The 26,748-nt window shown below is 49.1% G+C and overlaps 2 protein-coding genes and 4 non-coding genes across 6 annotated transcripts; 1 reads left to right on the top strand and 5 right to left on the bottom strand.

Moving 5' to 3' along the window:
• Nucleotides 1–9,443: 9,443 nt before the first annotated feature.
• Nucleotides 9,444–13,568, top strand: Best4 (bestrophin 4). Its single transcript, XM_041652861.1, has 9 exons — nucleotides 9,444–9,595; nucleotides 9,680–9,774; nucleotides 10,236–10,469; nucleotides 10,668–10,822; nucleotides 11,393–11,470; nucleotides 12,595–12,774; nucleotides 12,881–12,961; nucleotides 13,056–13,210; nucleotides 13,301–13,568. Exons 1-9 carry the CDS (start codon nucleotides 9,444–9,446, stop codon nucleotides 13,566–13,568), a joined length of 1,398 nt encoding a protein of 465 aa, XP_041508795.1.
• Nucleotides 13,569–18,361: 4,793 nt separating this feature from the next.
• Rps8 (ribosomal protein S8) lies at nucleotides 18,362–20,816 on the bottom strand. Its single transcript, XM_041651962.1, has 6 exons — nucleotides 20,766–20,816; nucleotides 20,277–20,383; nucleotides 19,742–19,841; nucleotides 19,222–19,397; nucleotides 18,895–19,024; nucleotides 18,362–18,516 (listed from the first exon to the last, which is right to left on the bottom strand). The coding sequence occupies exons 1-6, from the start codon at nucleotides 20,767–20,769 to the stop codon at nucleotides 18,407–18,409; spliced, it is 627 nt and encodes a 208-aa protein (XP_041507896.1). The 5' UTR covers nucleotides 20,770–20,816; the 3' UTR covers nucleotides 18,362–18,406.
• On the bottom strand, nucleotides 18,612–18,681 carry LOC121448940. Its single transcript, XR_005974410.1, has one exon. It is a non-coding gene; the product is annotated as a small nucleolar RNA SNORD38 (small nucleolar RNA).
• Nucleotides 19,109–19,176, bottom strand: LOC121448941. Its single transcript, XR_005974411.1, has one exon. It is a non-coding gene; the product is annotated as a small nucleolar RNA SNORD38 (small nucleolar RNA).
• On the bottom strand, nucleotides 19,918–20,021 carry LOC121448942. The gene has a single exon (XR_005974412.1). It is a non-coding gene; the product is annotated as a small nucleolar RNA SNORD46 (small nucleolar RNA).
• Nucleotides 20,474–20,552, bottom strand: LOC121448935. The gene has a single exon (XR_005974405.1). It is a non-coding gene; the product is annotated as a small nucleolar RNA SNORD55/SNORD39 (small nucleolar RNA).
• Nucleotides 20,817–26,748: the final 5,932 nt, after the last annotated feature.

Here is a 26,748-nt window from a genome sequence, read left to right as displayed (position 1 = left end):
ATAAGGAGAAAGACCAACCAAAATCATCATGGACAAGTCAATTAAAACAAGGTATTAATTAAAACATACATTTTTTATTTGTGTACATGGGCTGCCTCCCCCTACGGTGGGGCTCGAGGTCAGCCCTGGATGTGAGGAAGACAAAACTTTTATAGCACTGGGGTTGGGGGCTTCCAGTTGGGGGGCTTGGGCAGGCAAAATAGGCAGGGTTATAGGATCATGACAAACAAGTTATTCCTAACGACCTCCAGAAACAGGGACACGCTTGCAAGGTGGTGATAACAAGGCAGCCATAGTGACAACTAAGCAGCCATACACATAGAACTTTTGAAACAAAGGTAGGGTTGCAAGATAGTTACAAATAACTTTTCAAAACCAAGACATAGTTGCCATTTCTTGGAACAGGCCATACAGAGCAATTTGTAGTTAAAGTTACAGGTGGGGCCTAGCCCAATCCTTGAGAAACAGAGGTTTAAGCATAGACAGGAATGAGCTTAGTTTGTCTTTTTTATAAGATGGCTTTTAAGATGGAGACAGGCTGCTTCTTCGCTCTCCCTTGTCTTCTGTGTCCCTGTCAAATGCTTGCTAGTGTCTTAGCATTCTCTGTCTGGAAGGAAAGAAAATTAGTAATAAATCAAAGATATATTACTCATTCATAAATGTCTGATTAGCATAGTTAGAACAAATATTTTACGACCATATAATCTTGGTATGCCAAGACATGATAAGTAGCCATTTTGTGCCCTCTGCCCTTTGTTGAGGACAAAGGACACTTTTCTTTGTTTACCATGTGCGTCCCAGGGATCAAACTCAGGTTTTCAGGATTGATAGCCTACACCTTTATGTGTTTAGCCATCTTGCTGGCCGAGGACTAATTTCTCTGAAGTCTCTCTCCTTGGCTTATAGATGGTGCTCTTCCCTGAGAACACATCTCAACTACATATGATCTTGGCCTGGGTGGTGGTGGTGCAGGCATTTAATCCCAGTACTCAGGAGGCAAAGGCAGGTGGATCTCTGAGTTTGAGACCAGCCTGGTCTACAGAGGTAGTGCTAGGACAGGCTCCAAAGTTACAGAGAAACCCTGTCTTGAAAAACCAAAAGAAAAAAAAATAAAGTCTTCTAGCTCTTCCTCTCCTCACTTTCCAGAGTCCCTGTGTGTGTGTGTGTGTGTGTGTGTGTGTGTGTGCGCGCGCGTGTGTGTGTGTGTGCGCGTGTGTGTGTGTGTGTGTCTGTGTGTGTGCATGCGCACGCGTGCACTTGTGCTTGGCTACCTAGAGGAAGCAGATTTGAATTTGATGAAACAGCTATTTGGAGTCTGGCAATATAGCCAGGATCAGGCAATGGGTTTTGGGAAATGGGGAGGGACAGAATAGCCTTAATGGGTTTCTGGGGAGAGGAATCTGGTGCTATGGCCCCAAGCCTGGTCCTCAGGTCCTCCTTCCCAATACTGAGGAGCTCCTACCAAGCATTTGAGGCTAAGCTTAAGGGCTGCTCTTACCAGGCCTGAGCTCAAGCTGTCTGACCTATTTCCACAGAAGACAAAGGCCCTCAGCTGAAATCCCTCAGGGATGTCCTGCCCTCTCCCTGTGCCTTCCTCCACTGCCTTTGGTCCTCAGACCCAAGGTGGGGCTTAGGCCTCCTGTACACCTGTTATTTCCATTCCCTCTCCAATGCTAGAAACGGAGCCCAAGACTTCAGGCCTGTTAAGAAAGTGATTAACCACAGAGCTACACCCCAGGCAACTGTCCAACTTGGGAAGTTAACAGGTGTTTGAACCCTCCTCCAGGAGTCAGGGTAGATACCAGGAGATCTTTCTAGATGCTGTCATCTCCCTCAACCCTCAGTCCTGGAATCAAACCAAGGACCCCGCGCATGTAGGCAAGTGCTCTACCATTGAACTCTGTCTGGGATGTTGCAGGATAAGGGCCTGCCTGGGCCTCCTCTCCCCGTGTGACGTGCCCCCATTTATGGCCCTCCATGTCCTAGGCCCTGACCTAGGCAATTAGCGTATTGATTGCTCCCAGTAAGCCTGTGACATGGAAGTAAATATAATCCCCACAAGGAAACGAAAGCTCATGGGTGGAACAATTTCCCCAAGGTTGGCCTGACTCTACTGACCAGTTACTTGACTTTCGTGGGGTCCTGTGTCCTGTGTCCTTGCACCGTCTACCTCCTAGATGTCACCGCTCCTCATCCCAGCTCTCTTTTTCTTTCCAGAGTGTGAAGATGGGCTGCCCCTGAGATTCCTCTGTGCTCTCTGTGTGTCCATTCTGAATATTGCTATCTGGCCTCCTGCTCTGGTCCTCTTGGCAAATCAGAGTCAGTTCTCTTGGTGAGAACCTAAGGGAGGAGGCAAGTCGGGAAGAAGAGGCTCTGCAAAGGTCAGGGTGCAGACAGAGGAGGAAATGCTGGGTTAATCAGTAAGGGGTCTTGAGAGCTCAGTGGTGCCACAGCCCACCTCATGCCCTTGAGACCAGCATGGGACACAGAGTAAAATTTCCACATGAACAAAAAGCAAAATGGAGGAGGTGGTGAGGTAGCTAGCTCAGTGGGTAAAGAGGCTTGCCATTGCAAGACTGGGAACCTGCGTTCCCCCCTCAGAGCCCACATAAAGGGGGAAGGAGACTCCACAAAACTGTCCTCTGACCTGCACATGCACTTCGTACACACGCAGCTGTAATAATAACAATCAACCCATTTTAAGTTTTAAAAGTGTGAAGGGGGGGCTGGAGAGTTGGCTCAGAGGTTAAGAGCATTGCCTGCCCTTCCAAAGGTCCTGAGTTCAATTCCCAGCAACCACATGGTGGCTCACAACCAGCTGTAATGGGGTCTGGTGCCCTCTTCTGGCCTGTAGGCATAGACACGGACAGAATATTGTATACATAATAAATAAATAAATGTTTAATAGATAGATAGATAGATAGATAGATAGATAGATAGATAAAAGTGTGAAGGGTGCCCGTGAGGTGGCTCCGTGGGTAAAAGCACTTGCCACTGCTAACCTGAGTTCAGTCCCCAGGACTCACACAGCGGGGTGTAACGGCGTAAACGAATGCAGACAGATTGTAAAAAAATATATAGCTTTAATGGCGAAATAGACTTACAGAACCACCGTTCCTGCGGAGACCAGGAAAGCAGAAGGGACGGCTGGGAGCACTCTCGTCAAATTTATAGGCAAACATTAGCCCAAGGCGAACACACCCCCCAAGGGGCAGGAATTATCCCTACAGCGGGGGAAGACAACTGACTCACCTACACACAGACAAGGAAATAAGTAAAGGTAATTTAAAATTTTAAGGGGCTGGAGAGATGGCTCAGAGGTTAAGAGCACTGGCTGCTCTTCCAGAGGGCTTGAGTTCAATTCCCAGCTACTACATGGTGGCTCACAACCATCTAGAATGAGATCTGGTGCCCTCTTCTGGCCTGCAGGCAGACATGCTGGCAGAATACTGTATACATAATAAGCAAATTTTTTTTAAAAAAAAAAATTAAAGCAAACCGGGCATAATGGCTTATGACTGTAATCCCAGGCCCTTGGAAAGCAGAAACAGATGGATCTCTGTGAGTTCAAGGCCAATCTGGTCTATATGCTGGGTTCTGGGACAGCCAGGGGTACAGAGAGAATTTCCTTAACCTGGGAGAATTCCCACTCGGCTACACCTGATCTGGTTCCAGAGTGCTAGCACCTAGCCTGAATCCATCTTTGGTTTCTTGGTTACCTTTTTGTTTCTCTTGTTGCCCTCTACGTGAATCTTGTCTGGTAGTTTCCCAAGGGTGCAAAGCATACCCTAAACTTGTTGAGGAAAAATGAGGCAAACTGTGATCTTCCTAAATTGGGTTGTGTTCAGTATTGTCCCTTTGGAGGCCCAGGCAGCTTGTTTTGAGGAATGGAAATAAAAACTTGCTGAAGTGTAAATTTGGAGAACAATAAAAATATCCTTGGAGGGGCTGGAGAGATGGCTCAGAGGTTAAGAGCATTGCCTGCTCTTCCAAAGGTCCTGAGTTCAATTCTCAGCAACCACATGGTGGCTCACAACCATCTGTAATGGGGTCTGGTACCCTCTTCTGGCCTGCAGGCATACACACAGACAGAATATTGTATACATAATAAATAAATAAATATTTTAAAAAAATATCCTTGGAGAAAGGAAGGTGTCTTCATTCCAAGAGAGGCTGACTCCCCCTGCAGCTGAAGGCTAGAAACGTCCTAAAGGTAAAGCTGTGTGTTCCTCCCACGGACTCGTGTGGACCACACCTGTGTCCCAATACCTAGAAAGAAAGAAAGGAAGAGAGAGAGAAAGAAGGAAGGAAGGAAGGAAGGAAGGGAGGGAGGGAGGGAAGAAGATTTAATAGGAGGCTGGGCGACTTCTCAGTCAGTGAAGTAGTTGCCAATCAAGGATAAGGACCTGTGCCGGGAGGTGGTGGCGCACGCCTTTAATCTCAGCACTTGGGAGGCAGAGGCAGGCGGATCTCTGTGAGTTCGAGACCAGTCTGGTCTACAGAGCTAGTTCCAGGACAGGCTCCAAAGCCACAGAGAAACCCTGTCTCAAAAAAAAAAAATGGGGCTGGATAGATGGCTCAGTGGTTAAGAGCATTGCCTGCTCTTCCAAAGGACCCGAGTTCGATTCCCAGCAACCACATGGTGGCTCACAACCATCTGTAAAGAGGTCTGGTGCCCTCTTCTGGCCTTCAGGCATACACACAGACAGAAAATTGTATACATAATAAATAAATAAATAAATAAATAAATATTTTTTTAAAAAATGGATAAGGACCTGAGCTTGCCCTGTGGAATCCATGGTGGCACACCCTTATGACGTACAACAGGTGAATTCCTGGAGCTGACTGGCCAGCCTTAATCCACAAGTCCTAGGTTCTAGTGAAAGTCCCTGTGTTAAGAAACAAGGTGAACAGCTCCTGAGGAATGACAGCCAAGGTTGATCACTGGCTCCACCTGGGAATATATGATCACAAAAAGCCAACCAGTCAGCCAGTCAGCCAGACACACACACACACACACACACACACAGAGAGAGACAAAGAGAGACCAGAGAGAGAGACAGAGACAGAGAGACCAGAGAGAGGCAGAGAGACAGAGAGAGACCAGAGAGAGAGAGAGAAAGAGCAAGACAGAGAGACCATAGAAAGAGGGAGAAGAAGAGAGGGAAACAGAGAGAGACCACACAGAGAGAGAGAGAACACTCACTCACAGACTATACAGAGAGACAGAGACCACACGGAGCACGCGCACACACACGCGCGCGCGCACACACACACACACACACACACATACACACATGCGCGCGCGCGGATTGAGAATTCATCTCAGTTTGTAGAGTGCTTGCCTAGCATGCAGGAGGCCCTGGGTTCAGTTCCCAATACAGCATGAAACTGGGTGTGGGGATATACATATTAATCCCAGCACTTGGGAATGGGAAGCAAGAGAGAACCATAAATTCAAGGTCATCTTCAGGAGCCCAGGGAACTTGAGGTCAGCTTATGCTACATGGGACTCTTGTTCCCCCACCACCATTGCTAGCATCTAAACTATGCTCCCTGCTTTCCTCCTGCCCGTCTGAGGACTTTATACCTTAACTAATGTTTCCAGCAACTCGACGCGATTGGTATTGTCATGGCCAGTTCCTCTTGGTGAGATTCACTGATTAAGCATGGAGGAGTTAGGCTGGTATGGTGGCCTATGTCTATGATCCCACTTAGAAGGTGACGACAGGAGGATCAGGAATTCGAGACCCTGTTCAATTACACAGGTGAGCCCGGGCTGCGTGAAACCCTGTCAAAATAAACAAATAAGTAGCTTGTCTGAGGTCAGGAAGCTCGGAGAGTTCAGGAATGTGGGCAGCTTGACTGCACCCCCAAGCTGTTAAGTACTCAGCCTTACATGCACCATCCCTGTGGGGAGGGGAGGGCATTGGCAGGAAGGACCAACAAGAAGAAAAGGAGAAGCAGAGCAGGGCAAATGATTTATGGGCAGGATGGTTCCCTTTCTGCGATCATAAACCTGGGAGAAGGGGACCTATGCTCAGTGGGAAGGGAGATAAGGTAATTTAGGAGGGAGGCCAAATGGGCTCCTTTTCCTTCCTGGGCAGACTTCCTTGTGTCCTAACTCTGTGAGAAATTCACAAAGCCGGGAGCTGACATCAGGTACAAGTGTGAGGGTCATGAAGGTGTGGGGCACAGAATCTCAAGGAAGCAAAGGTGGAAGAGAGGAGGCAGGGAGGGAAAGCAGGAAGGATGAATGTCAAGGTCAGGATAAGGATAGAATCCCTCCAGCTGGGTTGTGGTGGCACAGGTAGGAATTCCAGGACAGCCAGAACTATGCAGAGAGTCCCTGTCCCAAAACAAAGTCACAAAAAAGAATTCACAAAATAATCATTACTTAAAAAAAAAAAGAAAGAAACACTCTGCAATCAAACAAGAGACTGGAAAGAGCTGCCCAGAGGATTCAGCAAGTAAAGGTGTCTGCTGCCAAGCCTGAAGATGTGGGTTCAATCCCCAGGACCCATGTAGTAGAAGGAGAGAACTGATTCCCACAGGCGGTCCTTCTGATGGCCACACTCGGATCATGACATGCAAGCAGTGCACAAGTTAAAACATAACAACTGCCCAAGGCTCAGGGACCACGACAGAGGGCGGAGAGGAAGAACGTAAGAACCAGAGCTGAGGATCACTTGAAAGAACGAGTCTGTGGAAATGACAGGATTGATGCGCCCTGGAGCTCACAGGACCCCGTTGCCTGATCAAGACCGGCACGTGATCAAGTCAGGCAACATTCTAGCAATGTGGGAGGAAGACCCCACAAGCCTCCACCTCTCACTGAGGAGCTATCGGCAGATCGGCAGTCTGTGGCTTCCAGGAGAGAAACATTTGTAGATTTGTTAAGGTGTGGCCTCTGGGAGGTTGACCACACTCCAGTGGATTGCCCTGCACTCAGGAGGATATGAGCAGTACTAATTGGACTTGGTGAGCTGAGAGAGGGGGAGAGGAGAGGAGAGGAGAGGAGAGGAGAGGAGAGGAGAGGAGAGGAGAGAGAGAGAGAGAGAGAGAGAGAATATGAATTGGAGAGTAGGGGGTTGGGATAGATTTAGAGTTGGGGAGGAGGGGTGAACATGATCAAAATACATTGTATGAAATTCTCAAAGAATTATTAAAAACGCTCTGTTTTGGAGCTGGAGAAATGGCTCAGCAGTTAGGAGCATGAACATATTATATTGCTCTCCCAGAGAACCTGGGTTCAGTTCTTGGCCCCCACATCAGGCAGCAAACAGCAGGCAGTAACTTCAGCTCCAGGGCATCCAACACCCTCTTCTGACCTCTGTGAGCCCATGCATACATGTGGTGAACATACATACATTTACCCCCCACAAACACACACATAAAACAAACATCTAAGGGAGAGACAGTTGCCAGGTGGTGGTGTCTCACACTTTTAATCCCATCACTTGGGAGGCAGAGGCAGACTGAGCTCTGAGTTCAAGGCCAGCCTTGTTTACAAAATGAGTTCCAGAGTACACAGAGAAACAACTTCTCAAAAAAACTAAGAAAAGAGAGAGAGAGAGAGAGAGAGAGAGAGAGAGAGAGAGTGGAGAGAGAGAGAGAGAGAGAGAGAGAGAGAGAGTCCCTAAGAGCATCCAGGAGTCGAGAGGCATTGGGCAAAAGGATGGACGTCATGCTGAGTTCCTAGATTCACACGCTCTTTCACCCTATGTGGTGCCTGACCAGGCCCTCCAGAGCCTGGGACAGAAGTCTGACACTGTGTTGAGGCTGCTGTCCAGTGCTTTAGGCCTAATTAGGCAACTTCCAGCCTTTCAAGTCCAGATGCTGTGGCTTGGACTCCTGCCTCCTACATGATCTAGTTGTGTGACCTTGGGCAAGTCATTTGCCTCTTGGATCTGTAACCCCTGAAACTGGGCACATGATGGGGTTGTGATGAAGATTCCATGAGAGGAAGATAAAATAGTGTCCTTGACACAGTGTTTGTCTGTCCCTTAAGTTAGGACTCTGCGATCAGCAGCTGATATTGTGACAACAGTTTACCTACAACTGCCATCTCACCTGGAGCATAGGATAGTGATCCCTATTGTCGCTCATTTAAAGGACATGGCGTCCCCTGGGTGAGTTGTGGGGTCAGGACACCTGGCACTTTGGTTACTCAAAGACCAGCCCAGCCCCAAAGGGATAGTAGCACACACCTAGTTCCCAGAAGCAACTCGATGACAGCTCCCATCCATCAATGAAATGACAGCGCCAGTCCAACCTAGCTTTATGGGCCCAGCAGCTACTTAAGACTGTGAAGAGCGGTCTGGTTCAGTTATTCTAGGCTGCTCCCGAGACCAGGTAGGCAGGAGCAAGTGGGGGTGAGAGGCTCCTGAGACCAGGTAGGCAGGTGAGTGGAGGTGAGGGGCTCCTGAGACCAGGTAGGCAGGCGAGTGGAGTGAAGGGTTCCTGAGACCAGGTAGGCAGAAGTGAGTGGGGTGAGGGGCTCCTGAGACCAGGTAGGCAGAGGTGAGTGGAGGTGAGGGGCTCCTGAGACCAGGTAGGCAGAGGTGAGTGGAGGTGAGGGGCTCCTGAGACCAGATAGGCAGGTGAGTGGGGTGAGGGGCTCCTGAGACCAGGTAGGCAGAGGTGAGTGGAGGTGAGGGGCTCCTGAGACCAGATAGGCAGGTGAGTGGGGTGAGGGGCTCCTGAGACCAGGTAGGCAGAGGCGAGTGGATGGGAGTGAGAGGGTCCTGGGGCCTGGGATACCAGGTGAGTAGGTTTTGAGGAAAAGCTCCAAGGAAAAGTCGTGGCTCTGATTTGGAGTCGGGCCTGGTTTTCTTTCTTTCTTTTTTATTTTGTGTTCATTGGTATTTTGTCTGCATGTGTGTCTGTGTCAGGGTGTCAGATCTTGGAGTTACAGACAGTTGTGGGCTGCCATGACGGTGCTGGGAACTGAACCCGGGTCCCCTGGAAGAGCAACCAGTGCTCCCAAACACTGAGCCATTTCTCCAGCCTCCTGTTTGTTTTGAGACGAGGAGGCCTTGTTATATAGCATAAGCTGGTCTTGAACTGGTGACCTCCTGCCTTGACTCCCTGAGTGCTGGGATAGGAGACATGCGCCAGCATATCTAACAAATTGGGGCTGCTGTCCTCAACACTTTAGAATCTAGCTAGCTCAGCTCCAGAGGTAGAAAGGCTGTGGAGAACCTCTGTGTGAGGGACACAGAGCTCAGCAACACTCTGCCCGACTCCATCCTGGCTTCAGCCATGTTCTGCAGAGGACAGTTTGTACTTTGTCCTACAGCTTCTGTCTTTACCCCTCATCTACAGACACAGGGTGAAGATGAGTGACCGGAGATGAAGGGACTTTGCTTGGGGTGCTAGTCTTAGCGATGGGAAGACGAGCGAAGAAGACAGCCCTGTGACCTGCACCAGACTCCAGCACCATGACGGTGTCCTACACTCTCAAGGTGGCAGAGGCGCGCTTTGGAGCCTTCTCCGGCCTGCTCCTCCGCTGGAGGGGCAGCATCTACAAGCTCTTGTACAAGGAGTTCCTGCTCTTTGGTGCCTTGTATGCTGTACTCAGCATCACGTACCGGTGAGAGCAGCTCAGAACCCTGGCCCGTGAAGACCTGTGCTGCCTGCCTCCTTCCAACCCAGGTCTCTGCCCTGTGTGCCCTAGGCTGTTGCTGACCCAGGAGCAGAAGCATATTTATGCCCAGGTGGCCCGATACTGCAACCGCTCAGCAGACCTCATCCCTCTGTCCTTCGTGCTGGGTGAGGCCCCCTTCTAGTTTGTGCTGGGTGAGGCCCCCTTCTAGTTCACTTCTGGTCTCCTGACCATGTTTTCTAACCTTTGGGTTGAGGGGACAGCTCTGGGAAGTTTAGCCTGGAGTCAATCAGCAGACAGAAGGGCTAGAGCCTGGGTCCACAGTTTCTCTGGGTCACTCCTTGCCTGTCATTTGCTGGACCCTCAATCTTCACTGGCACACTAGCTGGCCTTAAAACCCCACTCTGGGTACCAAAGGGGAGCTAGAGAGAAGGGACAACCCCTCTCTACCCTCCTAGAGAAAAGGTGTCAGAGTCAAAAATAATCCGGAAGTTTGTCTTCTCTGCCTCTTCCGGCCCGACTTTCTCAGTCAGGCAGTGGAACCAGAAGGGTCCCAGCGTCCCATACAGTACCACCCTAATGCCTGGCACCTTTCTTTCTGGCCCTGTTATCCACGGTGGCTCACCAGGTTTCTACGTGACTTTGGTGGTGAACCGATGGTGGTCTCAGTACACAAGCATCCCACTGCCGGACCAGTTAATGTGTGTCATCTCAGCCTGTGTGCACGGTGTGGACCAGAGTGGCCGTTTACTACGCCGAACTCTCATCCGCTATGCCAACCTGGCATCCGTGCTGGTGCTGCGTTCCGTGAGCACCCGTGTGCTCAAGCGCTTCCCCACTATGGAGCACGTGGTGGATGCAGGTGCCTGGGTGGTCCCAGCCCCTGGGTGGGTGGCTGGATGTCTTGGCTTTCCTCCCGTGATGGAAAGGTTTGACCCTTAGGGGGCGCTCCAGGATTCCAGAGAAGTCAGTGGGTCTAAGGGAGACCAGCCAGATGCTGGGCTCCTAGCGCCCCCTGGCGGCAGGAGACGTCTGCACCTTACCTTCTTCATCCTGGCAGGTTTCATGTCTCAGGAAGAGAGGAAAAAGTTTGAGAGCTTGAAATCTGATTTCAACAAGTACTGGGTCCCTTGCGTCTGGTTCACTAACCTCGCCGCGCAGGCCCGCAGGGATGGACGAATTCGTGATGACATTGCTCTCTGTCTCATACTGGAAGTAAGTCAGTTTAGGGTTTGGATCTTTGGTTCTATCGCCAGCTTCAGAATAATATTTTTGGTAGTTGACACTTAAAAGGCACCAACTATATGCCACACACTTTTTGGAGGAAAGTACAAGATTACTCTCCATAGCTCAAGCTTGCCTGAAACTCACTATTTAGCCAAGGCTGGCCTCAAATCCATGTTAATCCTGTCACTGCCTCCTAAACTTTGGAATTGCAGGCATGAGCCACCAGGCCTAGCAACTGCGTACTTGGGAAGCATGTCCTTGTGTTGACTCACTTAGTCCTCAAAACAACCCTGCAAGACAGGTACTATCATCCCCCTCTCACAGATAAGGAAACTGAGGCACAGAGTTGAAAAGCCCCTCATACAGTATGTTAGTGAAGCTGGGATCATGGACTTTCTGGCTCCAGGGTGGGAAATTGCTTCCTACCCTAAGCACCTCAGCCTGATGACCTGAGAGCCTGGGGCTCCAGCCTGGTCCAGGTCATTTTTATGTGGTATCTCCTGCTTTCTTCCTCATCTCCCTTGTCTCCTCTGACCTCCCCCTCACCTGCTTCTCTAGGAGCTGAACAAGTATCGTGCCAAGTGCAGCATGCTCTTTCACTATGACTGGATCAGCATCCCCCTTGTCTACACCCAGGTAACTGCTTCTTATCCTGCCCAGCTGGATGTGCTATAGTGTGTGAGATCCCAAGGGCCAGAGATGGCTCTTCACCTAGGCCAAGTCAGTCTCAGGAGGTACTGAACTGCTGAGGGTCATCCTCAAAAACCTTACTTCACCCCAATCAATACCCTATCCTCATCCTCAAAAACCTTCCTCTACACCCATAAAGATAACTCGGTCTCGAGTCAGGTAGTGGTGGCACACACCTTTAATCCCCTCACTCGGGTAGCTGAGGTAGAAGCAAGCAGATCTCTGGGTTAGAGACCAACCTGGTCTACAAGGTAGGTTTCAGGTCAGCAGACTACACAGAGAAAGTCTTGAAAAGCAAAAACAAAAAGATGATCCTGACCAAGGCCAGCTGGCCTGGGTCTGAAAAAACCTGGGATAAAACCGGACTTGCTGAACATAGCGGACAATGAGGACTACTGAGAACTCAAGAACAATGGCAGTGGGTTTTTGATCCTACTGCACGTACTGGCTTTGTGGGAGCCTAGGCTGTTCGGATGCTCACCTTACTAGACCTGGATGGAGGTGGGTGGTCCTCGGGAACCCACAGGGCAGGGAACCCTGATAGCTCTATGGGCTGACAAGGGAGGGGAACTTGATTGGGGGAGGGGGAGGGAAATGGGAGGTGGAGGTGGGGAAGAGACAGAAATCTTTAGTGGGGATGAATATGATAGAAATACATTGTACACATATATGAAATTATCAAAGGGTGAAAAATGTTTTTTTAAAAAGTGTGTGCCTCAGAAGAAATGATAAAATAGAGGTCTATCATTCAATAAAAAAAAAAAAAAAGATGATCCTGTCCTGCCAGGCATGGTGGCATACATCTTTAATTCCAACACTTGGGAGACAGAGGCAGAAGGATCTCTGTGAGTTTGAAGACAGCCTGGTCTACATAACAAGCTCCATCAAATACAAACAGGGCTACACAGAGACCCTGTCTTAAAAAGTGAAAACAAAAAGTTTTTGTCTCTATTGCTACTGCCACCCAGTAGTCCATACCTAATCACTTGGCAGACCTCTCCAGGCCCTCAAAAACAGGGACAGACTTCTCTTGTTGTCCCAGGGTGCTCTGACCTTTGCTTTTCCTTCAGGTGGTGACGATAGCTGTATATTCCTTCTTTGCCCTTTCCCTGGTGGGCCGACAGTTTGTGGAGCCAGAAACGGGGGCTGCCGAATCTGGGAAGGGGCCCTCTCCAGCCCTGGGGGACCTGGACATGTTCGTGCCTCTTACCACATTGCTGCAATTTTTCTTTTATGCTGGTTGGCTCAAGGTGGGTGTGGCATTCTACTCTGTAGACAGGCACTATTACACTGCAGTGCTGAGCAGTCGGGGGCGGGAGCTCTGTGCCGGAAAGTCACCGTTTCTCCAATTCATAGGTAGCTGAACAGCTCATTAACCCCTTTGGTGAGGATGACGATGACTTTGAGACCAACCAGCTCATAGATCGAAACTTGCAGGTTAGGTGTGGGGTAGGGGACTGGGGGCAGATAGCCAGGTGTGCGGAGGAGAAACAGTTGTGGCGGCTTACTGTCTGCCCTTCTGCTGGCTCAGGTGTCCCTGCTCTCAGTGGATGATATGTACCAGAACCTGCCTCCTGCCGAGAAGGATCAGTACTGGGATGAGGCCCAACCTCAGCCACCCTATACGGTGGCCACAGCCGCTGAGTCGCTCCGTCCTTCCTTTCTGGGTTCCACCTTCAACCTGCGGTGAGTTGGGATTTGATCCGGAAACTGGTGCCTAGTCCCTGGGGACCCTATGAGGATACAAACATGTCTCTATCCGCTTGGCACTGGCAGCATGAGCGACGACCCTGAGCAGTGCCTGCAGGTGGAGGCGTCCCCAAGGTCCGACCTGCCGGCACCCTCTACGCAGACCCCGCTGCTGGGCCGCTTCCTGGGCACAGGAGCACTGTCACCAGCTGTAAGCCTGCGGAACTTCGGCCGAGCGCGCGGTGCCCCCAGGACCCCGCACGTGCTTCGCTTGCGGACCGAGTTGGGTGGCGAAGAGCCTGCAAGCCGTATAGATGAGGCTGAGGAATCTGGGGATGAAGCCCTGGAACCTTGAGACTGCCACCCTGCCTTCTTCCCTAGTTGTGCTTGGAGCAACTTTTCCACTGGGGAAAGCATTTGGGGACAGCCTTTGAAAGCAAAGATGGCCAGGAGTTAGAGCTGGGGGTAGGGTTTATCTCCTTTAGCGTGATAGTGGGATAGATTGCTTGGGGGAAAGCTAGAAAAAAAGAAAAGGCCAAATACATAGGGTTAGAACACAGAGGCAAGATTATCTTTTTAGGCATTGGGGAGCTAGGCCCAAAACACTGGGGGAATGCCAGCATTCCTAGAAGTCTGGCCTGGTGGTGTCCAACCCCAGCCTCTGTGCTGTCTTTGATGTTAGTACTGAGCTCAGGAAGTGGCATTTCCAGTTTTGCGTAGATGCTGGGTGGACTGCTGGCCTGGGACAGCTGTTTTAGAACCAAGCGTGAAAGTGAAAAGACACATTCCTTACCCTAGTAACCTCACTCTGAAGGCAGGTCAGTGGCTGTGCTGTGGGGGCTTTATTTGCAATGCTCGCTTTTTATTTATAACGAGAATAAAGCCATTGGCTCACTGTGAATCATCACCTGGCTGCCCTCTCCAGTTATCAAAATGAAAACCGTACTACATTTATCAGTGTGTTGGAGACCCACCTTTGCAATCAGTTCTGTCCTTCTACACTGTGGGTTCCAGAGAATGAACTCAGGTCATCAGGCTTGGCACCACATGCCTTTTCCAATGGAGTCCTCTTGATGGCAATCAAAAACACTAACACCAGGCAGTGGTGGTGCACGCCTTTAATCTCAGGACTTGGGAGGCAGACAGGTGGATCTCTGTGAGTTTGAGGCCAGCCTTGTCTATAGAGTGAATTTTAGGACAGGCTCCAAAGCTACACAGAAAAACCCTGTCTCTAAAAAACCAGAGACAAAAAATTGTATCACAAGTGTATGCTGTAGAGGGCAGAGGGAGGGAAACACCTGAGTTAAATGCCAGTCTTGGTCTACCAGCACAGCCAGAGCTGAAAGATAGTGTATGCTCATGGATGCAGCATCACAGCAAGCCTGCGGAGGTCAGACAAGGCAGGAGCTAGTGTGCCCCTCCTCTCATGTGGGCTGTGTGGATGTGGACACACTGTGTGTGGGGTCAAAGGATGTTTTCAGAATCAACCCCCATGCTTCTGGAAATCAAATTTAGGTCAGGCTTGTGTGACAAGCGTTTACACAGGCTGAGCCATTTATCCAAATCTTAAATGTGCAGACAATAGCACACCAGTGATAACCAATGCTAACATAGGAAGCACAAATGCTTTTGCAGATGTTAAAGACAGAGAATACTGTTTTCAAAACGGATTCACTATGTAGTCCTGGAACTCACTCTGTAGAACAGGCTGGCCCTGAACTCAGTGCTAGGATTAAAAGTGGGAGTCACGAAGGGTGGTAGTGGTACTGAGAAGCAGAGACAGGTGGATTTGAGGCCAGCTTGATTTACAGAGCTGAGTTGTAAGGAACAGGCTCTAAAGGTACAGAGAAACCCTGTCTCAAAAAAACCAGAGGGCTGGAGATGGCTCAGTGGTTAAGAGCACTGACTGCTCTTCCAGGTCTCACAACCACCTATAATGAGATCTGGTGCCCTCTTCTGGCCTACAGGCAGAATACTATATAATTAATATTAAAAAAAATTTTAGAGCCGGGCGATGGTGGCGCACGCCTTTAATCCCAGCACTCCGGAGGCAGAGGCAGGCGGATCTCTGTGAGTTCGAGACCAGCCTGGTCTACAAGAGCTAGTTCCAGGACAGGCTCCAAAGCCACAGAGAAACCCTGTCTCGAAAAACCAAAAAAAAACAAAAAATTTTAAAAAGGAAAAACAAGCACGTGCCACACTGCCAGGTCCAGTCAGTGTGTAACAAAAGAGAGCTGAATTCGACTTTCTCTTGAAAAGCCTACATCAACTTTTTTTTTTTTTTTTTGGTTTTTTTCGAGACGGGGTTTCTCTGTGGCTTTGGAGCCTGTCCTGAAACTAGCTCTGTAGACCAGGCTGGTCTTGAGATCCGCCTGCCTCTGCCTCCCGAGTGCTGGGATTACAGGCGTGCGCCACCATCGCCGGGCTCCACATCAACTTCTTAAAACATGAGCTTAACCCTAATTTGGAATCTTCATTAAATTCCATTGGTCCTAAGGTAGGGAGGGACAGCTAGAGATACAGCTCACGAACCTCATTTGATATCCTGGGGTTAGATGGCGGTGGTGGCACGCCTTTAATCCCAGCACTCGGGAGGCAGGACGATCGATCTAGTCTACAGAGCTACTTCTAGGACAGGCTCCAAAGCTACAGAGAAACCGGTCTGGAAAAACAAAGCAAAACCCAAAACACTCAAACACAAAATGGTGGCACATGCTTTTAGGCCCAGAACTAGAGAGGCAGAGGCAAACAGATCTTGGGTTCATGGGCAGGCAGTATTATAGAAAAACAAGACTGTTAGGCAGGTGGTGGCAGCATACACATTCAATCCCAGCACTCGGGAGGTAGACAGGTAGATCTGAGTTTGAGGCCAGCCAGGACTAGAGAAATTCTCTCAAAAATCAAAAAATTAACTTATTAGAAGGACTGAGTAGTTAAGAGCACCCATTCCAGTTCCAACAGGTCCAGTGCCCTCTTGACCTTCTTGAGCACCAGACAAACACAGGGCACACATGCGGATGCAGACAAGACACCAAGCGGGGTGGGAGGGTGTGGGGACACAGGATGCTATGAATCCCCTGGTGCCCATCTTTAATCAACACAGAGATAAAGGCAAACAGACCCCTATGAGCTCAAGGCTAGCCTGCTCTACATAAGTAGTTTCATATCAGCCAGGGATACATATTAAGCACTGATCTCAAAAACGAACCAATTTTGAGAGCTGGAGATGGCTCAGTGGTTAAGAGCACTGCTTGCTCTTCCAAAGGTTCTGAGTTCAATTCCCAGCAACCACATGGTGGCTCGCAACCATCTGTAATGAGATCTGGTGCCCTCTTCTGGCTTGCAGACACACATGCAGACAGAATACTGAGAATACTGTATATATAATAATCTTTGCAGCTGCAGCTACTGCTAGTGATATACTCACTTGCTGCAATGCTTCCCACCAAAATGGCCACAGATTAATCCTCTGGAACTGTAAGCAAGTACGCCATGATCTCCAAAATTTGCTGGGGGGGTCATAGCACATACCTTTAATCTCAGAAGTCAGAGGCTGGTGGATTTGAGATCCAGGACAGCCAGGACCAGAGACCCTGTTTTAGAACATCTCCGCTCAAAACAAAAACTTGATCTCATGTAGGACAGTGCACACCTTTAACCTCAGCACTAGGGGGGCAGGAAGCAGATCTGAGTTTGAGGTAAGCCTGGTCTATAAAAGTTCCAGGACAAGCCGGGCGGTGGTGGCCACGCCTTTAATCCCAGCACTCGGGAGGCAGAGGCAGGTGGATCTCTGTGAGTTCGAGGCCAGCCTGGTCTACAAGAGCTAGTTCCAGGACAGGAACCAAAAGCTACGGAGAAACCCTGTCTTGAAAAATTAAAAAAAAAAAAAAGTTCCAGGACAGCCATAATTGTCACACAGAGAAACCCCTGCTTTAAAAACCAAACCCAGGGCTGGAGAGATGGCTCAGAGGTTAAGAGCACTGACTGCTCTTCCAGAGGTCCTGAGTTCAATTCCCAGCAACCACATGGTGGCTCACAACCATCTGTAATGAGATCTGGTGCCCTCTTCTGGCCTGCAAGTATACATGCAAGCAGAACACTGTATATGTAATAAATAAATCTTTAAAAACAAAAAAAACAACACACACACACCAAACCCAGCCAGAACAAGAAACACAAACCTGCCAGGCAGTGGTGTTGCACACCTTTAATCCCAGCAGGCAGATCTCTGACTCTGAGGTCAGCCTGGACAGAGTGAGTTCCAGGACAGGCTCCAAAGGTACACAGAGAAACCCCCAAACCTTTGAAAGGTCAGACAGACAAAATGTTTGCTTAATGAGCATTAAGACCCTGCACTCGATAGCCAACCACTTGGGTTAGGGTGCATAGCTGATTTTAGATAAAGTACCATTTCTCCTCTTAACTTCTATGGGAAACCTTAAAACTTAATGTTTTAATGTTTAAGGCAATGCATACCTCTAATCCAGCACCCAGGATGTAGAAGATGAATCTGAGCTGAAATCAGCCTGGTGGGGAGCTCCAGAGACTACCTCAAAAGTCCCCCAAACTTGTCAAGACATCTTCTCTTGTAACTTGTATGACTGTCAGGATCCTCAACAGAATGCCCAAGTCCCCAGACTTCCCACGAACCACCTAACAAGGCTGCAAGTATAGCAGGTGGTATAGCCACGTGCTTAATGTTCATACAGGCAAATGCCTAGCACACACACAAATAGAACCCTGAAAACCCAAGTCTACAAAGGGACAGTTCTCCGTCCTGACAATACACAAGCACATCAAAACTGTTGGAGAGCTCACAAGCATCCTCTATACCAAAGTGCTCTAGGCTCCCAGAAGACCCAGGAAGCCGGATGGTGGTGGCGCATGCCTTTAATCCCAGGCACTTGGCAGATGGCTCTGTGAGTAGTTCGAGGCCGGTCTGGTCTACCAGAGCTAGTTCCAGGACAGCTAGAGCTATTATACAGAGAACCCCAGCCTTACAAAACAAAAGACCCAGAATACTGACTTTACTCTAACCACTGTTCTCGAGGACTAGGCACCGGGCCTTACAGTGTGGCTGCATGGGTCAGACAGCGAAGATGAGCCTAGCTTTGCAGAGGGGAGCAGGGAACATTCCGACAATATAAATACAGAATAATAAACACCTTTATTACATGAGCTATGATGGATGGTTTATTTGCCTTTCCGGGCTTTGATCTTCCTCAGATAGAACTCCAGCTCCTTGCCTTCTAGCACATAGCCATCGGCTCTGCCACACTGGCCTGGTCTTGAGGCGATACAGGCTGTAAGAGAATAGGTGGTCCTTAGTAAGAGAGGCCCCACTCAACCTACCTCAAAAGCTGGTCTGATCCCCAAAGGGCAGGCATGAAGCCAACTGTCTCCTCAGATACACTTTATCCTCACTTAGACGTCAGCAGCAGAACTGGACAAAGTTCTCATCACCGAGACAGCCATCAGCCAGGGCATCAACTTCCCCAACCACCACTCAGCCGGTTCCACACAGGAATTCCCTCTTAGGCCCACAGCAACCTCCACTCACGCTTTCTGAACCCCACTGTTCACACCTCCCAACACCTCGACAGTCAATCGAGCCAGGTAAGGGTAAATCCCCACACCGACTCCCGCTCCCAACACAGCAGCCGTCCGTCTACCTCACTCACCCAGAAGCTTGCCCTGCTGGAACTGCTCCTCCAGAAGACTGCTAATCTTGGCGTTCTTTTTCCTTTCATCGTATTTCTTCTGAATTTTCTTTGATCGTTTTTTGTTTAATATTTCTTCCTCCTCAGGAGTCTGAATAAAGAAAACACAAATGACTGGTCATCATTAAAAAAATCACCAAATCTTCCCCAACCCCCCCATCCCCTGACGCTTGCCTTCTTCAGCACACAAGTGTTCATCTCCTTCCTTCAGTAGCAGAACTGGACAGAATTTTCATCACAAGAAGGCAGCCCTCCCCCACCTCGTCCCCCAGCAGGAAAGGAACTCACCAGCTTGGCCCCCTTCTTGCGGCCCAGGGGCAGTGCATAGTGGGACTCGTACCACTGTCGGTACGGGGTGCTGTCAATGAGCACGATGCAGTTCTTGACCAGAGTCTTGGTGCGGACCAGCTCGTTATTGGACGCATTGTAGACGACGTCTATGATCCTTGTCTTGCGAGTACAGCCTGCATGCCAGGGAAATTCACAATTTAGGGGCAGGGAAGGCAGCTCAACACCAAGGCACTTACTTAACTTGTACCTGGCTCCAGCAAACACACGCTCGCTCACACACAGTCCTACCTCAAGCACACAGGGCAACTACTGGCTGTACCCCCTTCCCCAGGGTCCTTTATCCCAGGAAGGGCAGAATACCCAGCCACTCAGCCCACACTACTTTTTCCTGTAATTCAAAGCTTTTCTCAGCAATCTCCAGGAAACACCCCGCGTTGTAGGACTTATCAGATCAGAAAAGAACTCTCCAGCTACCTCAAGGCAAACTTAAATACTCTGATACAGCCAAAGGACTTACACTCAGAACCCCAGGAAAAGTTCCCCACATCCAATCTTAGGGCACGGTACTTCTTATTGCCTCCTCGCACACGGACCGTGTGGATGCGACGAGGGCCAATCTGGAAGACACAAGAAAGCCAGAACATGGTCACCACGAAGAGGGGACCAGGAGAGGAACCTGAGCTAGATGGGAGGTAACAGTCAGTGTAACTATGACAAGTCCTTTCACGGGCAAGTGGCATACAGGTGACCAAGACGGCCATAACCACGCCTAAGGATACTTTTTCATCATTCTAATTACCTCCAGAAAGAAAAGCCAGGCCCCGCAAACACAGCAGGAACTGCGGCAAAAACGTCCCAACGTTACAGGACTAACACGAAAGGAGCCCACTCCTAGGCGTCCTGCAAGGCCTGGTCCCCAGCATGTGCCCATGAGAGCGGGGGGCACCAACCCTGTGTTCTCCAGGACTTCCCTCCGCACGAGGTCACGTGCGAGACGCCCAGCCTCCCAGACAGAGCGCTCGGACAAGCGACCCCTCGACCCCCGAACCCACCTTAGTGTTAGCCGCAGGCCGTCCCAGCTCATACTTCCGCTTCTTGTGGTAGGGCTTTCTCTTGCCCCCGGTCTTGCGGCGCTTGTGCCAGTTGTCCCGAGAGATGCCTGTGTGCGGGAGCGGGGACGCAAGCCTGAGCGATCGGGCCTCGGTGCCGGCGACCCGGCCAGCTCCGGGGCCCCGCTCGGCCGGCGGGCCGCACACTCAGCTCTCCAAGGTTGGCCTCCCCACGACGCAGTCGGGAGTATGCAGCACACCTAGGTGTCATCATCCGCGTGCGGCCCGCGGCAGCCATGATGGGCCGCTCGCAGCCTGGAGCCCGGGAAGCGGCCTCGGCGATCTCGGCGGCCCAAGCCCACGGCCGGCCCTCCCCACGGGTGCTCATGGCCCACGGTCGGGACGAACATGCTCCTGGCAGGGCTGCGGGGCAGGATGGAGACGGATGGCGCTCGCTTCCCGCAGCCCGACCCGGCCCACAGCAACACTCACCCATCGCTCGGCGCTGGCAGGAAAGAGGAAGCGCAAAGCTTCACGGTCCGGTTTCTAAAACTCAGCCCCGCCTTCTTTACGTCTCTTCCGGTTCCCGGGAAGGACCCGGGGCCTCGAGGATCCTGGGACGCCAGGGAGGGTGCAGACCTCTGTGAGGTCCCTTGACCTTGGGGCAGACTGGAGCCAGCCTGCTGTGCGCCGTTAGACGACGGGCGAGGTCACACTTGCCCGCTGTTGTGCTTACGTTTTTGTCCTTAATTAATTAATTTATTTTGGGAGACCGGTCTTCTGGAGCCTACCTAGGTCCTCAGTTTCCACCTGCAGAGCAAACTACGCCGGAATTAAAGGCGTACACTACCTTGCGGTCCACACCTGTGGTGTTTTGTTTTTTTGTTTGTTTGTTTTTGTTGTTGTTTCCCCGTTTGTTAGTTTGTTTTTAAAATTACACTTGGCATGGCACGGCTCACGCCGTCTATATTCCAGTTCCCCAGAGGCAGAGGCAGAGGCAGGTGGATTTCTGAGTTTGAGGCCAACTTGATCTACAAAGTGATTTTTAGGAAAGCCAGGCTTACATAAATAGACCCTGCCTCGAGAAAGAAAATTAAATTAAATTAAACTTATCTGGCCTACGTGGGTGGGTAGGGGGCTCGTGGCTGGAGTAGAAGAGGGAGTACTTGAGTGAGTCGGTTAGGTCCCCTCCTACCCTGTGGTACCCGGGGTCTTTTGTTTCTCGTTTGTTTTTGAGTGTACTTTTGCTGGAGCAAAAGTTGGGTATCAGGCAACCACTCTGCCAACTCAGTTATACCCTTGTTACGAGCTGGGGGACTTCAGCTTCAGGTTCTTTTCGAGTAGTATCTATGAGAACTCTGTGCCCTGCTCCCCAGAGAGTGATGAGTAATCAGACCAAGCAAGAGAATTGTTTTTATAATGATTCTTTACTAGCAACTTCAATATCCAATGCATCAATGGGGGTTACAATCTCAATAGGTATGGGGGATTGATAATGGGCAACACACAGGCAATTCAATATCACAATTATTAATCCTACTAAACCTAATACATAAAACAAACCAATTCATAACCTAATCTAACTTATCACTTATTCATAAAACACTTCTTAACCTTAATACAACTTATCCATTACTTATCTATAACCTTAATACAATTTATCCATTAATTATCTATAAAACACTCCTTAACCTTAGCTTATCCATTAATTATCTATAAAACGCTTAACCTTAACTTATCCATTAATATTTCCTAATCTTATCAATTATCCATAAAATATCTCTTAACATGTCACACCCTAAACATATGTGTTAACACATCTATGCTCTTCTCTTAACCTCTCATACACACATGAAATAGCATCATACGACCTGATATTCCCTGGTTTAAAAAGGGCTTTTTGAATTTCTTCAGGCTGGGCTCTTGTCCGCACTGGGGGCTGGGTAGCGAAGATCGACTCTTGACCCCGTCGTCTGCGCTCGGGAGATAAGGTCCTGATGTTCCAGGCTGGTATCTGGTAGGGGCCTTGGACTCGGCTTTCGGGTTACCGAGTCTCGGGAGACAAGGCTTTTAGTTCTCTACTCTCAAAGATGAGGCTTTGCTCTCGGGATGGCAAAGCGTTCTGTCTGCTCAAAAGACGAAGCTTTGCTTATGGGATGGATGGCAAAGCATTCTGAAAGGCAGAGTATCTAGTCTGTTCTAGGGAGACAGACCTTCAATGTCCACTCTCAGGGAATGAGGATTTGCATTCGGGATGCAAGGCGTTAAATGTCTGTTTTCGGGAGACAAAGCTCTGTGCTCAGAAGACAGAGCATTAAATGTTTAGGCAAGGCATTCAATATTGCTGCTTTTCGGGAGGCAGGCTAGGAGGATCTCTCTTTCCACGGAGGCCTGGTGCCAGAGCCATTGTGAGAAGTGAGATAACCATCCTGCTTCAGCCACCTCTTTTTTTTTTTTTTTTTTTTTTGGGTTTTTCGAGACAGGGTTTCTCTGTGGTTTTGGAGCCTGTCCTGGAACTAGCTCTGTAGACCAGGCTGGTCTCGAACTCACAGAGATCCGCCTGCCTCTGCCTCCCGAGTGCTGGGATTAAAGGCGTGTGCCACCACCGCCCAGCTCAGCCACCTCTTTTAAGTCAGTTCAAAATTGCCCCTCGTTTGATCCTTCCGATAACCAGATGTCCTAGGTTATCAGTATCGACTGGCCACAGAAGGGTGGGGGTCCCTCTTGTGTGGCAAGATTATTTCGTTACCACGGTTGCTGGGTGGAGCCCCCACATCTGGCAGGGCCAGATGGGTGTGGCAGCCTTCAAGCGGGCAAATGTTCTCTTAATATTTCACCTTACTAATTTGCCATACCACACACAAGAAGAAATGCTTTTACATTACACCAAATTACATTCATTTTTATTCTATAAATTTCCTACTCTATCTACACTACAGATTCCCCTTTATTTATTCATTCAGAGGAATCTGCTTTCATGCTCATTACAACCCTGTTAGCTTCAAACCCGGGAAAAATGCCTGATGTGCCTGCTTAGCATATGGAAGCCGACCTGACCCAGGTTCTCCCAGCTTGCCTCAGTTCCTACGAGTTTCAGGCTCTGGCGGGCATATCCTGCCCTCTGCCCTGACTCTCCAGCCTGGGCGATGGGCTGCCCTTCTCCCAGAGGCTCTACCCTATAGAGAGAAGACATTTAGACATTTTAGTCACCTGCTCCTTTTTGTGCCTTTGACCTCCAGGCTGCGGCGCCTGGTTCCCAGCTCTCCCCTCTCCTTTTCCTTCACTCTTTCCCCATATGGCCCAGCTCAGTCTGGTTAAGTCCACTCCGGATTCTCCCAGATGTCTCAACTTCTACCTACGGTCTCCCCCTTATCATAATAAGCTTTCTCCTCCACCATACCTAGGAGCAGCCAAGCCCCCTTCCTTTTTATTTTTCACTCATACTCCAGTTCTGGAATACAATTTATCTATCTATCTATCTATCTATCTATCTATCTAATTTTGCCTGGCGGTGGCCCACGCCTTAGATCCCAGCTCTTGAAGGCAGAGACTTGCGGATCTCTGTGAGTTCAAGGACAGCCAGGGCAGTTACACAGAGAAACCCTGTCATCTCAAAAAACAGAGATTCAGCCAGCCTGGTCTACAAGAGCTAGTTCCAGGACAGGAACCAAAAGCTACGGAGAAACCCTGTCTCGAAAATAAAAAAAAAAAAGAACAAAAACAGATTCACCCGGCTCTGCTTCCCACATTCAGCTCCCTTATTTTTAAATTAAATTTCAAAATAAATATCCCCATAGGTAGCAGAGAGATTTGATAACCCACTCAGTTTCTGCAGTTGCATGACCAGACAGCCACCCTAAAGTTGTCTTCAAAAATTGAGTGAGCTGCCGGGCGGTGGTGGCGCACGCCTTTAATCCCAGCACTCAGGAGGCAGAGGCAGGCGGATCTCTGTGAGTTCAAGACCAGCCTGGTCTACAAGAGCTAGTTCCAGGACAGGCTCCAAAACCACAGAGAAACCCTGTCTCGAAAAAACAAAACAAACAAACAAACAAAAAAACTGAGTGAGCTGTTAACTCCCAAACTGTTCTGCAAAATGTGGCCATTCCTCCCGCTATTTGTCAGTGGGTCACTTCTTTCAGACATGGGAATCAGCCACAATTCTTTGTGCAGAAATTCAGATTTTAAAGGATACTTATTGCATCTTAGACTTCTTTTGCCACAAGGCAGAAAATGCCTGTATTTCATAAACTGAGGGGTTGGGAGTTTAGCTCAAGGATTGAGCACTTGATGGCATGGGCTGAATCCCCAGTGCTGCAAAAAGCACACACACTAGACAGTTTGGACTTGGTGTCATACACCTTTAGTCCCAGCACTCTGAAGGCAGAGGACGTGGATGTGAGTTTGAGGACTGTCTGGTGTACACCAGTTTCAGGTCAATTAGGGCTATAGGGCTGGAGAGATGGCTCAGAGGTAAAGAGCACTAGCTGTTCTTCCAGAGGGGCCCGCTACCCTGCTCCAAAATACATCACACATGAAGTCTTTTCTATAAATGCCTGGCCTTGGCTTGTTTCTATCCCAGCTTTTCTTTTCTTTTCTTTTTTTCAAGACAGGGTTTCTCTGTGGTTTTGGAGCCTGTCCTGGAACTAGCTCTGTAGACCAGGTTGTCTCGAACTCACAGAGATCCGCCTGCCTCTGCCTCCCAAGTGCTGGGATTAAAGGTGCGCCACCACCGCCCGGCTATTCCAGCTTTTCTTAAGTTATCCGGTCTACCTTTTGCCTCTAGGCTTTTATCTTTCTTTTTTTTTTTTAAATATTTATTTATTTATTATGTATACAATATTTCATCTGTATGCCTGAAGGCCAGAAGAGGGCGCCAGACCTCTTTACAGATGGTTGTGAGCCACCATGTGGTTGCTGGGAATTGAACTCAGGACCTTTGGAAAAGCAGGCAATGCTCTTAACCACTGAGCCATCTCTCCAGCCCCTGGGCTTTTATCTTTCTTACTTCGTAAATCTTACTTTACTTCTTTCTCGGTGGCTTGCTGTGTAGTCTGGGTGGCTGGCCCCTGACGGCCTCCTCTTTTACTCATTCTCTGGCTCTTTCTTTGTGCTAGGGTCTCCTGTTTATACTCTGTCTGCCAGCCCCGCCTATCCTAGCTCCTGCCTTGCTATTGGCTGTTCATCTCCTTATTAGGACCATCAGATGTTTTAGACAGGCTTCACAGAGTTAAACAAATGCAGTGTAAACAAAAGTCACACACCTGAAAATAATATTCCCCAACAGATCTCTGTGAGTTTGAGGCCAGCCTGGTCTACAGAGGGAGTTCCAGGCAGTCAAGGCTGTTACACAGAGTAACCCTGCCTGAAATAACAGAAATAAATACAATGAGTTGTTGAGCAGTGGGTAAGAGGCACGGAACATATATGCTCACTCAGAAAGCCAACGATGAAAATGAGTGGAACAGGTTCTGGCCATCAGCCATCTGTTTGGCTTCTTTAAAAAACTTATTTAGCCACGTGGTGCTGGTGCACGCCTTTAATCCCAGTACTCAAGAGGCAGAGACAGGCGGATCTCTGAGTTTGAGGCCAATCTGGTCTACAAGCACTGATTCCAGAACAGCCAGGGCTGTTAAACAGAGAAACCCTGTGTTGAACCCCCCCCCAAAAAAAGTAATATATATATATATATTATATATATTTTATTTATATTTATATATTATATATATAATATATATATATACAGTGTTGTGCCTACATATATGATTGCATGCTATAAGAGGGCACCAGATCTCATTCTAGATGGTTGTGAGCCATTCTTTGCTAATTCACATTCTAGGTGAATTACAAATTACAAGAGAATTTGAAGCATATACTAAGAACCCATTTAATCTTGTAACAACATCATATAAATAGTATTGTTACTATTAATGGCATTGGCCTCTATTTTTTTATTTTTTTATTTTTTTATTTTTTTTTGGTTTTTTCGAGTCAGGGTTTCTCTGTGGTTTTGGAGCCTGTCCTGGAACTAGCTCTTGTAGACCAGGCTGGTCTCGAACTCACAGAGATCCGCCTGCCTCTGCCTCCCAAGTGCTGGGATTAAAGGCGTGCGCCACCACCGCCCGGCTTGGCCTCTATTTTTATGGATAAGAAAAGTGAGGTCACGGCCGGGCGATGGTGGTGCACGCCTTTAATCCCAGCACTCGGGAGGCAGAGGCAGGCGGATCTCTGTGAGTTCGAGGCCAGCCTGGTCTACAGAGCTAGTTCCAGGACAGACTCCAAAGCCACAGAGAAACCCTGTCTCGAAAAACTAAAAAAAAAAAAAAAAAAAAAAAAAAAAAAGAAAAGTGAGGTCCAGGGCTGGAGAGATAGCTCAGTGGTTAATAGCATTGCCTGCTCTTCCAAAGGTCCTGAGTTCAATTCCCAGCAACCACATGGTGGCTCACAACCATCTGTAATGAGGTCTCGTGCCCTCTTC

Source organism: Microtus oregoni, unplaced genomic scaffold (assembly GCF_018167655.1).
Source record: "Microtus oregoni isolate MIOR12 unplaced genomic scaffold, Mior012 000005F_ref0000423, whole genome shotgun sequence".
Taxonomy (NCBI): domain Eukaryota; kingdom Metazoa; phylum Chordata; class Mammalia; order Rodentia; family Cricetidae; genus Microtus; species Microtus oregoni.
This window is presented reverse-complemented; position numbering and strand designations above follow the sequence as displayed.

What these genes read in the sequence shown, in the direction of transcription:
- Best4 (XM_041652861.1), top strand. Translation starts at nt 9,444, where the DNA reads ATGACGGTGTCCTACACTCTCAAGGTGGCAGAGGCGCGCTTTGGAGCC. An exon ending in GGAGCACGTGGTGGATGCAG is followed by an intron (nt 10,470 to 10,667) that starts GTGCCTGGGTGG and finishes TCATCCTGGCAG; the next exon opens with GTTTCATGTCTCAGGAAGAG. An exon ending in TCATAGATCGAAACTTGCAG is followed by an intron (nt 12,962 to 13,055) that starts GTTAGGTGTGGG and finishes CTGCTGGCTCAG; the next exon opens with GTGTCCCTGCTCTCAGTGGA.
- Rps8 (XM_041651962.1), bottom strand. An exon ending in CTTTTCCTGGGGTTCTGAGT is followed by an intron (nt 19,398 to 19,741) that starts GTAAGTCCTTTG and finishes CCTGGCATGCAG; the next exon opens with GCTGTACTCGCAAGACAAGG. An exon ending in CCAGCAGGGCAAGCTTCTGG is followed by an intron (nt 18,517 to 18,894) that starts GTGAGTGAGGTA and finishes ATTCTCTTACAG; the next exon opens with CCTGTATCGCCTCAAGACCA.